Below are 14,330 nucleotides of genomic sequence, written 5' to 3'. Positions count from 1 at the left end.
GGGGCCTTGGTCAGCCTAGTGAGTGGCAACCTTGCCCACTCTTTGAAGTCCCTTCCAACCCAAGCTATTCTATGATTCTGTGATCAACACACAGCTCTGAATGTCAGCATCTTTATTTTAGAACCTCATACTGTTTTTCAGATTTCTTGAAAGATTGTCTTTATTTCCATGCACTGGTGCAGTGAAATTAATTATGAGGATAACTGGAACTAAAGTGAGCATCGTAGAATGACTTGGGTTAGAAGGGACCTCAAGGACCATCAAGTTCCCACCCCACTGCCACAGGCAGGGCCACCAACCTCTAGATCTGATAATAGAGCAGGTTGCTCAGGGCCCCATCCAACCTGATCATGAACACCTATAGGGGACAGAGCATCCACAGCTTCTCTGGGCGGCTGCCCGTTCTGGCACCTCACCGCCCTCTCCATAAAGAACTTCCCCTGACATCCAGTCTTGAGCTTAAGACATTCTGAAATCTGAGGCAAACACATGCAACTGCTTTTATGTGAAAGTTGTTTACTTTGCCTCACCGGCCACTTTGATCATCAGATAATATTTTTCCTCTTAGGAAGTATTTCTGCCCATTTCCTTAAAAGCTTTTAAAATTTCCAGGTGATCACAGGGAGTCAAACACAAACAGCAATTGAAAATGGAGAAACTCAGTAACTGCCAATTTTTATTTAATTCCTGTGAACAGATGGTCTCACTGTAGGAATTTGTGCTATCACCTAGACTTTATTAGCCAAAGAACCGAAGAAAATGCAAATAGAGGCAGCCATTTTTCTTTCTTCCTTTTAAGCTGTGATCTTCAAAAGATTAATGTAATTTCCTATGCCTTCTGCAGACACTTTTTAAGGAGTAAATGAATTCTTAGCATAACTCAAAGATAATGTCTCCCTTTTTATACAGAAGTGAAAAATTGGACAAAGTACCAAATAAGCTCACATTTTTCAAGGATTTGAGAAATGCTTTCTGATGAAGAGTTCATAAAACACAGCTGTAGGAGTCAGACAAATGAGGTTTGCTTTTTAACTCTGTATTCTATTTTATTCATATACCAGGCTTGTGGAATCCGATTTTCTTTTCCTCAAGTATTTATGCATATAATGATTGTAGTATGACAGTATACATCGTTTGTTGTCTCTGTACTTACTGAAAGGAAAGTGTCGCTTTCTGGGTGCTATGAACTCTATGAAACTGTAGCCATATATCATAAAGAAGACCTCTCTTTAATTTTAGGGATGAGCAGTGGAGTTACAGTAATTCCTGCTTTCAAGGTAGTTTACTGCAGGCATTATTAGAGTTGTAGTAGACTTTGCTTTCTAGTCACTGCTTCTTATGCTGCCTCAGAAGCTGCCTCAGGACAAACATCATGCATTCACCTGGCAAAATTTTGTAGCTCTTAATCTGTTTTTGCTTACTGCCTGGATAAACTGGTTGGTTTGTATTGGAGCATTCCTTACTAAAATCTCTGGATCTGTAATTTTGTTTGCAGTGTTGAAAGACATCATAAAAGTTGCTTTCCTCCTTGGCCTGACATTTTTAGAAAAGGCAATACAAGCATCCAGCTTTAAGAAGTTGGAATTACTTAGCAGTATACACTGAGAATAATATGTATTTTTACATGCAAAGGAACTTATAGACTGTCCAGTATATGTTTTTTTTTTTCCAGATGTCAGTGTAATTTCTGTTTGCTTTTTGGTCTGAAAATACTGTCTGATTTGAGAGATCATCTGAATTCTGTATGTAGATAGAAACATGCATAAGAATGTAAAGGACTTCTAGAAGTTGCCTATGCCATCACCCTGCTCACAGCAGGTCTGGTTAGATAAGGTAAGTCAGGGCTGTGTCTAACAGTGTCTTGATTGCCTCCAAGAGCAGAGGTTCTACAAACGCTTCCAGTATTTGATACAGGGGAAAACAAATTTCCTAATATCTCACCAGAATTTCCTGTGTTCAATCTTGTGCCTTCTGACTGTGCATGTCTCAGAGGAGTTTGGCTCCATCTTCTTTGTGCACTCAGAGCAGGTAGTTGCAGGTAGCTCTAAGACCTCCCTTGAGTCTTCTGCTCTTAAGGCTGGGAAAAAAATATGTATATAGTTCTCAGCTTCTCCACTTATGTCATGTGTGCCAAGTTCCTTACCAGGTTGGAGGACCTCTGCTGAAATCACCCCTTTACGTCAAATATATTTCCTGTAGTGGGGAGATCAAGGGTTTGTACAGTACTTGAGAAACAGTCTGACAAATGCCAGGTAGAGGGGAAGGACTACATCCTGCGAGCTGCTGGCTGTGCTCTCACTGATATAGTCAAGAATGTGGTTTGCCCTTTTTTGCTGCACGTTTGATCGCTGTTAAGATGACAAACATTATGAATTGGACTAATGGCTTCTACTTTTACAGAAAAGGTCGATGTATGACGGCACCACTTTATTCCTAATTTAAGTAAGAGAAAGTGTGTGGCCAAACATTTTTAAAAGGGAACCTGCATTAACTGATACATTAGCACTCTACCAGTTCATATAACCTTAAGGAAAAAAAGAAGAAACAAGCTGATCAGCATGTTAATTCTGTCAACTATTACAGCATAATTGGCTTGTGCTTTGTGGTTTGCAGAAAGTGGCTGTGTGCTGTCTTCAAATGCTTCCAGATTTAAATATACATATATAATGAGCTTTTAAAAATCTGATGTATATCAGAGTTTTAACAAGCAAGCAGTTTAAAAGAAAGGTGAGTACTTAAAGTTGTCATGATGGGACTGTAAATGAAGTGTTTCTAATTGATATCACTAAACATTGTCATGATGGTAAGTAGTAAAATTTGTTCACTTAAGCTACTAAACATACAGTAAAGTTTATCATACATCTGATAATAACAACATGATAGTCAACTGATAGCCTCATGATCTAATAGATATTCACTGTTCCTAAGTTCTCTGTTTTTACTTAAAGGAGAGTTCCTTACTGAGGAAGGTAAGTCATTTTACATTGTTTTCAAGAAATGCACAAGTGTGCTATTCTTGCATTCTATGGTCTGTGTAGACTTTCCAGGTTATGATAGTCATAGCAGCCTTTTCAAGGCCAGCTATCAGAATCTAAGTCAACACATAGACTTACCAAACCTGCCTGTGCCCAGAAGTCCCCTTCAGTGAGTTGGTTTGGGATTGAGTTCTCACATTGGCCGTCATGTGAGACGTGGACATAAGACAGGTAGTCAACTAGTTGGAACTTAGAGCAACATCCAAGGTCCTAGCAACTGTGTACAAGCAGAAGAATACTTAAAAATCTGAATTCTAAATCAGAAGCTATCTAGCATAAAATCTGCTTATGCAGAAGTAGAATAAGAACAAACAGTTGTTACTAGTTTATTTATTGCAATTATCTGGTGTGAAATCTGTTGAGAAGCTATAATGCGTAATGTTAAGAAGTTTGAAAAAATTTTTGCTTTTGTACGACTGTTTGATTGGTGCATAAAAATTATATGTGAACTTCAGATGGTTAATGTGACAAGGTCTCCTTCTGTTGAATATTTGCAAGCAAATTATAAGTTAACATCTATGGAGCAGAGTGCAAATTATATTGAAATACCATCAAGAACACTTTGGACAAAATTTTCACTACTAATAACTATGAATAACAGATGCATTACTGTTAACAATGTGGCAAAATGAAACACAATCTCCTTCAGTTCTTTTCAGAGGTAGTTGTGTAGTTATATAGAACTTTGTGTGAGATAGCAAGCTAAGACTGAAGTCTACAGAAAGTTCTGAGGATTAAATAACTTTGTAGACATTTTGGTATATCAAGGTAAAAGATATATCTGAAAGAGGTCTGTGATGTTTCCTCACGTGGATAAGCAGAATTGAGTTTGTCAATATTCTGTCTTTGTGGTTTCAGTAACTAGAAAAGAAAGCCAGCTCTGAAGTGGCATGACGTAACTATTCAGGGGAATTCATTTCACATGGAAATGTGGAGTTTTGTTTAGAAGGCCTGCAGCTCATTCATATCATGTTCAAGTTGGAAAAAAAATAAAAAATGTTTCCAGACCTACTTCTTTGAAAACACTTCATTTTCAGAAACAGAGAATTGAGTTAGAAATGGATTTTTCCATCATGAAAATGCAAGTGCAGTGTTCTTAGCAGAGGATGCTGAGTTGGTGGTACCCTAGGTGGTCATGGTTCAATGGTTGAATGTTTCAATGTTGTCTTCTGTGCAGCTCTGGATGAATGTTTTTTGATTGTTTCAGGATAAAAATCAGTTTTCCTGTCTGTGTTTTCCTGTTTTGTTGCACAGAACGTAACAGTAATTTCTGTTATGTCATTGTTGAGGCACACTGAGTGCCATATGCTCTTTGACACGGTAGCGTAATGTTTTGTGATCACTAGAAATTCAGCAGAAGAATCTGAGGAACAGAGTTAGATCCAAGTAGTTCAACATTTCCACAACATTCTCAAGGATTTTTAGATCTGAACTGCTGAGTTTGGTTACTGAGGTAAGTTAATGTAGAGGTGATGTCATGCCAAACAGTAATATATTCTCAGCATTCCTCATTTGGATATTGTTCATTTTGTATTCTGGTTTCACTGTTCATAACCACAGGCAAAAATATTCATTGTGGAGGAAGCTCTGTGAGTGACATGTGTAAAATATTGTGAAGTGGCTGAAACTGTCACTCTCTGAAAAATAAATCTTCTTGCTGCTTTCAGAAAGATAGTGAAATCTGGGATCAAGTGTGTGATAGGAGTTCATTACAATGAGAAGGATACCATCCTATTACACAATCAGTATACTATAATAACAGTATGTAGCAGGCATAATGCTCACACATAATCATTACCTAATACCTCGTTTATTGATAACACAAAACTGCCGAGTAGAAAGAGATAGGTTTATCTTCCATTTAACAGCACAGATTGACACAATGAGGACATGTCTGGGACTTTCTTACTGTTCAAGTTCTTTCTGCTCACTATTAAAGCAGATCTCTCTGCTTCTCTTGCCTGTTCTCTTGTTTCTTCCTTTCCACACAGGAAGTTGGAACCTCCCTTAGGTCATTAAGAACAGTAAGAACTGTTTTTCAGATAGCATTTATGTGCAAATTCATCCCTTTGTTAGAACTGAGAAGCTACAATCTTTCTTAGCATTTTTTTGTCGTTTTTGTAACGCCCATTGTAACACAACTTATAGGTGTGTTACAACCTAACATATAGGCATTACAACCAAAATTAATACATTTTTGTTTATATAATACATTTCTGGTTTGTGTAATTCTCCTCAGAAGAATCAGATTAAATCTGAGGCTGTCCAGCAGGTTTGCTCTGTCATGTTATGTATTGTATCTCTTGTAAGGCATCTCTCAGTAGTTCATCAAGTTCACAGTAACTAAGGTATTGTTGTATGGAATAATACGTAATTAATTCAGTGCATGAGCCTAACTTGTTTAACTTAATGAGAAGAATAGCTGTTCCTGAGTACTGGCTTTTTAGTTCACTGACTACAAACAGGAGAAAAAGCTGCTGCTCAGGAAAAGTAGAATTGCTGTTACACAGCATGGAGACTGCTTCAAGTAGGATACCCAGATGTAGCACATTGCTGGCTCCAGTACATAATCTCAGAATCCAGGAGCACTAGAGAGTGTAATACAAATTCCCTTGATCTCATGGGGCATGTGTGGACATGGCAGTGCTGTGCAAAGGGATTGGAAGAAACAGAAAATGCAGTTGTGGAAAAGAGTAGAGAAGAGTGGAGAGCTTTGGGGCACCGCTTTCTTTGCAGGCAACTGTTCTATGCCTTCTCCAGATAAGAGAGATTTAAGAGCTGTTGCACTATCGCATTAAAAGCACAGAGTGATCCCCTCACTGCTTCTTCAGTCTGTATGTTAATATCTCCAACATCGATTGGTGTCCAGTGTCAATTAATATGTCTGACAGGAGAGAAGCCGGAGTGAGTAGATGATAAAAGCATGAGTCAGAAAATAAAAAGTTGTGATGTTGTTTTTTCTTACCCATCAAGCAAAGCTGGAAAAATGGCAGATCTTTACAAGCAGCCTCTTTCTGTTCTTTTGGGTGATTGGAAGATGACTGAAAGGCTGTTTCAGTCTCAGTGGGCTAGGAAATCATTGCAGTCATTTTGGCAAAGGCAACTTCACAGTCACCCTTAGTGGGTTCTCTGTAGGAAATTACTGTTGTTTTTTCTTCTCATTTCACTTGTGTTTGTTTTTTGTTTTGTTTTGTTTTGTTCCCCGATTATACACTAAGGAATCTTTTCTTAAATAGTACATAACCTTTATTCACAAATGCTTTATTTCATTAAGTTTTTACCATAAGAATGCGCAGACAGGATTTTGAGTGGTCTTTATCTGCTTGATTCTTTTCAGCTTCTCAACAAAAATGTTGCAGTCATGCTTCCAAGATCTATATTACTTTATTCAATGTCTTCTGGTTCTTTTACTAAGATTTGCAGATCTGTATTGCTCCATGTTCTATATGTATGAAAAATAATATATAATCAGGAAAATGAAACTGTTTAAATACAAAAAAGTGTGCCTCTGATCACTATCCTCCCTCTTCTGCTCACTGTTGTGGCATTCACTAACACTTCACCAACTTCACTACTTGAATGGTGCAGCTGATCTGTTCTCTGCACAGGAACTGACTGCTTATTCAGAATGGCAACCAAAGTGATTTTGTTTGCTCAGACCCTATTGCTTATTTTGTTTAACTTTGGCCTGTGAAGGTAAACTGACACAAGCCAGCATACCAAGGAAAACAGCAGAATTTCTCTTAAAATCTAATATAGTGAATAGGGGAACAAATGAATTGTGCCCATTCTGTACAGTGTTCAGTGAAAGGGACTCACAAATGTTGATGTTTCTGTAGGATATGATTCTTTTTTGCTGTGTTGTGTTCCTCACCGCTTCCTAGGATCCCCCTGGAGATAATTAGATATCATGCTGAAATTCTTTCACACAAACTGTGTTTTGAAGAAAGGAAGCAGCTGGATGAGAATGTATCTGTTGCTGAGGTTGAACAGTCAGCCTGTGCCCTTGAACAAAGCCCCGGTCTCAAAGGACTTTCTACTGAAATATATGAATAGCTCCAGTATATTTTGGAAAATTCCCTAACTATAAGTTGAATGAATCATCCACATCAATTTGATATGTGCTGCTAGCTCGGTTAATAGCTGTGTATTAAGAAACATGATAGGAATCATGGAAGTTGTGTCTCCTACAGAGCCCTTTCATTATATATACTCAGTCTCAGAATAGACACTAAATTACTTTCCAAAATGTAATTCTGAACAATTCTTTCCCTTTTTGTTCATCAAGACCAAACTGCTTTCACGTATAGAGGACATGATTTGCACGTTAGAACGTGTACGTAATAGCGCACCATATGCTATATTCAGTATAGAATCTGTTTTATTGTCTGAACATTGAAATGGCTTTTCATTGTGAGTTATCATGGCATGGGAACAAAGAAATAAACTTGTCTTGGTGTATTAAAATTCATCTTTTCCTTGAACACAATACAATTGAAGAGAATGATAATGTACTGAATATGCTTATATATGGAATCTGAAATAGTGGTTCTGAGATATAAATAATCTGACATTTAAGAAGGAGGCAGAAACTTCAGGTTTGTCCTTACCCGTATTACTGAGCTTCCGTTGTTTTGAATAGAAGGTATGCTTGCATAAATCTGAATTTGTTATGATCATGACCTGCTGTTTACTCAAATTTGTAAGTATTCTTTCACATACCAAGGAAAAAATTGCATTCAGTAATTCTTCACCTCATCTTTCTCTACTGAACATGAGAGGTATCATATGAGTGTGTTGTAGTCCACTAATCCCATCCAACCTGCTCTACCCTGTGGTGTGAGCCCTGCTTAGTGGATTGTTGTGTTTCAAAGACCTGTTACTGGTGATGAAGAACAGATGAACACAGGGCAGCATTTCAAGCATCCATGTTTTGTTTCCTGTCCCTATCAGATGGCAACATGTGCCGATTGACCATGGCCTCCAGCAGGTGTCCAGGGTTTCAGCCTCATATCTTTAGTTCTGTAGCAAACAAACACATTGTTCAGCAGTCAGATTCCTCTAGAAGTAAGATAAATCTATGTGGGATATAAAGAATAGTTTAGCATTATTACAGCTAGTTCCATAATTATCACAAACAGTGGCAGTTAGATACCTGTTTCATTGCAGCTTCCGGACAGGTGGGGAAATTGTCCAGATCTATCTTTCTGTTCTTTATGAGAGCAAAAACGAAAGACGGTTTTTGGATTTATTTGGTGTGTATTAGGAGACACAACATTGAGGATGGCAGTGTTACCAGTTGTATCTTGATAAACTTGCCTGTGCTCACAGGTCATCAAAGTCCTATGGGAGCTGCAGCTATAAGAATGTGTACCAGTTCTATGTCCCTCACTTTATTTCAAACTATACCCTAAAGATGTAGTGATGTGTTCTTATATGTATGTTCTGGATTGACTAAAACAAATAGATACCCTCAGAAGATTTCATGTAACCCATTCTCAAATACCAGAACTCACATCTCTCCTCCATTCCGAATTTTGGGACCTGACACTTTACCTGGCACGTTTTGCATTCGCTTTCCAGATCACGTGAATGGTCACTGTACAAGCCCAACATCCCAGAGCTGCAGTTCAGGAAAACGACTTTCCAGCGCGGACGTCTCAAAAGCAAATCGCCGAGGGCCTGGGAGGCCCCCCTTTAGAAAAGCACAGTCTGCAGCCTGCATGGAGATTTCCCTCCCAGTCACCACAGAAGGTGGGTGGCAGTCGCTGTTGTGATGGGGTATCTGTGAATTTCTCACCAGGTGTGAAAGTAAACTTAGCATGATCCTTGTCCAACTCATTGCCCAGAACTGCTGCCTTCATCTGACTGTTTAGAATTAGAACAACCCCTGTGTGTTACTGTTGTTACTAACCAGCCTGCTCTTGAGCTCTGTGCTGCCTAGGGATGTGGTATGCTGAACCTTGACAAACTCTTATAGTTGTCCCCTCACCTGTTTGGGTCCAGTGCTTTGTTATGAAAAAGCAGTTGTTCATAGCAGCCTATGTAGAGTTATTGTGACAGCTAGAAAGACTGAAGTTTCAAACCCTCATTGCCACTTACTTTTCAGCTCTGAAACTGAGTGAGTTCAGGCTTTGCACATATTTATTTACTTACTGGTACTAAAGGCTGTATAGAATTCCACAATTCCTAGCCAGTGTTTACTGTAAAGTTATGGCCCATGTTCTGATCCATTCACATAATGAGCTTCTAGCATTGGTATTTGAAAAAACAGTCTGCAGATCATGAACTACCTGAGTGCAGAGACTCGGTAGACCACTTACAGCAATGCACTGTGCTTAAAACTTAGAGTAAGCCCATTTTAATTTGACCTCTGGAGCACAGGCATTCTTTATAACTGGAGCCAGTACTCCCCAGTTTTAATTGTTATTAATGGAGATACAGCAAGGGGTAATAAATCACTTAGTGTGTCTGATTTTAAATGCAAATTGTTGCAAATGCCTTTGTTACTAGCTGCAAATTTTTGCAGTTTTTTCGTTTTCTTTTTGACAACAAAATAGCTTTCTATTTTGCCTTCTTATAACTGTGGGGATCACAAAACAGAATCAAAATGTGCAAGACTCAGTAAGAAAACATCCTTATTTGACACAGAGAGTTCCAAGATTATGTTCTTGACTGGAACAGAGCTGCTATCCCATAGGCTGTTGTGATGCCATATAGCGTCTCCTTGTGTTTGATACAAGAATACCATTTGCCTACATTGATCCACAGGACATAAGGCATGGTCAGATGGTCTCTGAAAAGCGGCTGCATTCACTGAATGTGTTACCCTCTTTCAGCTGTGTCATTAGGTTTATAGCAGAAATCATCTCCCATTGCCAGAGGCTATCCCACCAAAACAGATAGAGGTGAAATATGGATCATTTGTGCTGTCCTTTTCTACTTAAGTACAGAAACACTTAGCTTAAATAGCTTTCTATATTGGTTTTACACTGTCCAAATGCCTTTTCACTAAAGCAGAGAAATGCCCACAAGATCTATTTTTACACAACGGGTGTTAATCTTCTACAGAGGAAAAGGGACAAGAACTTGACAATAGTGACATTTTAACTGAAACTGCTGTCCCTTTAGGGACCATGCAGTTGTTGTCTTAGATTGTGAGTAGAACTAAACTGATTTCACATGCCTAAACATTATCTCAATGAACTTCTTGTAACTATAACAAAATTATACTTTGAAACGATGCCAGAGAATCTACTGGACTCAAACTTTACCTTGTTAGCAAAGGAATTTTGTATCTTCCCATGTGTGGCAATCACACACTGGCATCTGTAGTGTAGACCTGGCCTCTATGAGGATGTTATAGTATTTTGGAGTCATCAAAAATGAAGCCATAGGCTGGAGAGCACAAATGTCTAATCATGCTGTAGGCATCATATAAACTAAGATAAAGTGCAGTCTTTGAGCAATTAGTTATGAGGAGTAATCCAAAATACAGAGTAAACCTATAAATTTCAATCTTAACTTGGATTGACTAATGACTGTATGTAGGGCATTGTACTAAAGCAGATTTATAGAGCTCTGAGGTGTTTAAAAATTCCTTTGCTTAAAGGCAGTTTTCATCTTTGTAGTCAGCATTTTTTCCTCCATCTTAGTTATTGATTATCATAGCTCTCATCTATCTCTCTTTATGCACCACACAAATATGGTAAGTACCACTGTCTTACTATAATTCATCATGGAAATGCATCACTGCCACAATAGTTTCAATTTCTTTGTGTTTTTCTTCATCTTATGTAGTACTGAATTTTTCTGCAATTCTTATATGCAGATACTGCTGCAGTATTAACACTACTTTTAAATAATTTGGCCATGATACCACTGAACTCTTTTATGCTTCTTCTTTTCCTTCTCCCCTACATCTTCCAATAGTAGGGTCGCGGGCAGGCAGAAGAAGGAACCTACAATCCCCTAATTCTAGGGGGTTCCTCTAATCCTTTCCCTTCCAGTAACAGCAAGTCACACCCTTCTGAAGTGGTCCAATGGCTGCTATACCATTCACATTCAGTTTAGGAAGAAAAGTGGCATTACTACAAGTATGCTAAACATACTGTTTTATGAAATACAACAATTTTGCAGACACTTTTGATTGCATGGTGATGCTTTTTACTTAATCCCTATGATGAAAGACTCAATTTCTACTTTTCATCACTAATTATAATACCTATCAAGTTTAACATGAAAGTATACCTCATTCTAGAGTGTTGTGTAACTTCCTTTCAGGGACATAAAGTAAATTAATGTAAGTGACTTAAAAAAATAAAATAATCCTATTTAAACACATCAATGGTGTCATTGAAATAGTATTACAGTTTTCAGTGAGATTAGTGAAACGACTATGATATAGTTCCTCCTGCTGCAAGAAAGGGCCAAACAGAATCTTCAGAGTAATTTTTATTAACATGTCATATGTTAGACCGTTGTTTGAGTTTTTCCTTGGATGTGTGGTTTGTATGTACTAGCATACATACAAGTTACCTTTCAGGATGTTTACATACTAAAATAATTTTCTAATGGTATGTATTCTCTTCATAAAAAGGATCCATATGTCCAACTGGGATGACTGACATTCAGTCATACTTTATGCAACTTAGAATTCTCGACTCGCTGTGACTTGCTATGGTCTGCTTTATTTCTGAAGGTTTTTATGTTAAATAGTATGATAGAAAGTGATATGATGCTTGAAGGATTCTTGGGTTAGAAGTCAGGAGGAGGGTGAGGGAGAAGGAAGACGAAAAGTTAAGAGATTTGAGAAATATTATACCGAGCTCTGGGCTCAGTATACACCCAGCTCTGGGCTTCAACTAACACCCTGTTTTGACTGCAGATATCTTCGCAGGAGCATGGAAACAGGGACTGTATTAATCTTTTGCTTGCTTTCTTTGGGGAATATTTGTACTCCTCCATGACTTGCCTTCTGTTCTGTTGCACAGACCCAACCCGGTTCATCTCAGACCAAGAACTAATACTATGTAGTCATTAAAGAGATTAAAACTTCCATCTAGAACAGCAGAAGTACTGCTTATGAATTACAGTGTAGGTGAGCAGGCCCCAAACATCTGTTCTTTTTCACATAGAAAAATTAAACTTCTATTTCAATCAAATTTTAATTGTCATTTTAGATGAAAGAAAACAGTGAAGTTAAAGAATAAAAATAGAATTGCTGTGGGAGGGAAATTAGTGTGGTTGTCCTTGTATAGCTGGCTGAGTATGTGCATTTGCTGTCACAGACCCCTGTTTGCTTTACTAAAATGTAAAGAATTAGTGTTTCAGATTTGGAATTTCTCAGTTACTGCCTTTTTCAAATGTTTTTCTTTTTAAAGCCAGTTTGCCATCTCCAAAAGATTCTCTCTGTCATGACTTACTAGCTGCCCTCAAGATCACGTGCTGGCAGACTCTGCTACTTCTTTTCCCCCTTCATTACCTGCATCCATACAGAAACCGGGGCATTCTGTATATGTCTAAATGTAGTATATCATTCATCTTAGGAATGAAGTAGAGACAGGGTAGAGTTTTTGTGTTGAAGAATTGTATTTGGAAAACTATTTTCTCCAACCATAAGTGATACATAAATATATGTATCTTCCCATATATATATTCCCATTTTTTAGTTATTTTTCCTCACTATGTAGTTTTTAGCTAGCCAGTTTCATCACGCTGGCTAGATCTTAGTGCTACAAACTTACCTCCGAATAAGAAACTTCAGAAGGATTTAATGTGCATTTTAATTTTCTTGGAATGCTAAGAGGAGACTGTGAATTTGCTTCATATTTCTTTAAAATAATTCAGTTTCAGTATCACTTCAACTTTTGGATAACTTGTTTGATTATACATAGTCAAAATTTGACATAGAGTTCTTGAGTTGAGATGTCACTAAGAGCTGGCAGAAACAAACCATTGAAGAATTATTTAGCTATTAACTCTAATAACCTCATCAAATATTCTATGACAAGTACAATACAATTTTCATTGTAATGGATCTAGCATACTTCTAGACCTGAAGTATTTCTTCAGTATTTGCATATAAAATGACTAAAATTATTCTGGGAATAAGCTGTTTTGTATCTTGCCTGATTTTGTCCAATCTGCTTTAGACACTGATTGTATCTATATACTACATACATTATTTTTTTTTACTATTCAAGGGTATTTGTGAGGATTAGCATAAGAAGTTTTGTGTACAGTGTGAAAGAGGTTAATGGATTTTTTCCTGCTGGATTTTGGCTTAGATTTTAGGCTTTTAGGGTGCTAAATATTTTCTTTGAACTTTGTTGCAGTTTGGTTGCTTTTAGGTTCAGCTAATTCTACAGTGATTTTCTGTGCAAGTATGTTGGCCTATTACATTGGTCTGTTTCTATAACAAAGCTTCCAACCTCTTAAGACCTGTCTGGGCCTTAATCAATATTTGTATGTGAATACATGTGTGAAAACACAGAGAAGTGCTGACATTTGGTCTTGTAAGTCCAGTAAGATGTAGTCAATCTTGGAAATAAGTGGTTATTTTATATGAAGTCCATGACTTGAGGAACTGAACTCCACTGATGTGTATTGCATATTTCCCATGTAACTTCTATCAAATTGTTGACAGTTCTCTTGTCAGTTATGGTTATGCTATTACACCATCTGCAAAAGTGCTCTGTGCATCTCACCTCATTGGATTTTCTGGATGAATGACTAAATGGGACCCTTTGGTTTTCTTCCATTTTTAGGGTGGGGAGCAGTGAGAAGAGGGAGGTTCTCTGTTTTTATCACTAGCCTCTTTTTTTCTTGGGTCTGAAGCCCATGTGTGAATGTGAACTGATGAGAACCTCAAAGGTAATAATTGCAGTCTTCAAAGGTCATGGTTCCTGGGCTTCCAAGGAACAGAATAGAGAAACAACCAGGTTGCTTGATCTAGAAAAGCATTGAATGAACAGCACAAATTGATTTAGGGGACTGCACAGACAGAGGGAATAAACTGCTGAGAGAAAGGCAGAATGTAATGGACATAAAGAACAACGTCAGGTGCACAGCTCTGCAGGGACAGTAGGTGATCCATTTTGATCACAAGGATAGTTGACTGCAGAAATGGATCCTCTGAGGAGGTTAGTGCATCTCTGGCCAGTATTTAGAACAACTCCACTGCATATTCTTTGTCACTGCTCATGATATTGGAGAGTAGATGACTTCTGGTAAACTTCCTTAACATCTAAATAAACAGACATTTAGCTGGTCCACTGGGCATGATACAGCTGT

At 37.8% G+C, this 14,330-nt stretch overlaps 1 protein-coding gene across 12 annotated transcripts in view; it reads left to right on the top strand.

The window, feature by feature from the left end:
• The window catches only part of STXBP5L (syntaxin binding protein 5L), a 158,818-nt gene that overhangs the window by 127,733 nt on the left and 16,755 nt on the right, over positions 1 to 14,330 (top strand). For all 12 annotated transcript variants that reach the window (XM_085524619.1, XM_015874617.3, XM_015874624.3 and 9 more), the window contains one exon: positions 8,619 to 8,789. In XM_085524619.1, the coding sequence (XP_085380745.1) occupies positions 8,619 to 8,789 (171 nt within the window). The remainder of the gene's footprint in view (positions 1 to 8,618; positions 8,790 to 14,330) is intronic.

Source organism: Coturnix japonica, chromosome 1, assembly GCF_054131305.1.
Source record: "Coturnix japonica strain WE chromosome 1, WE-NBRP24, whole genome shotgun sequence".
Taxonomy (NCBI): domain Eukaryota; kingdom Metazoa; phylum Chordata; class Aves; order Galliformes; family Phasianidae; genus Coturnix; species Coturnix japonica.
This window is presented reverse-complemented; position numbering and strand designations above follow the sequence as displayed.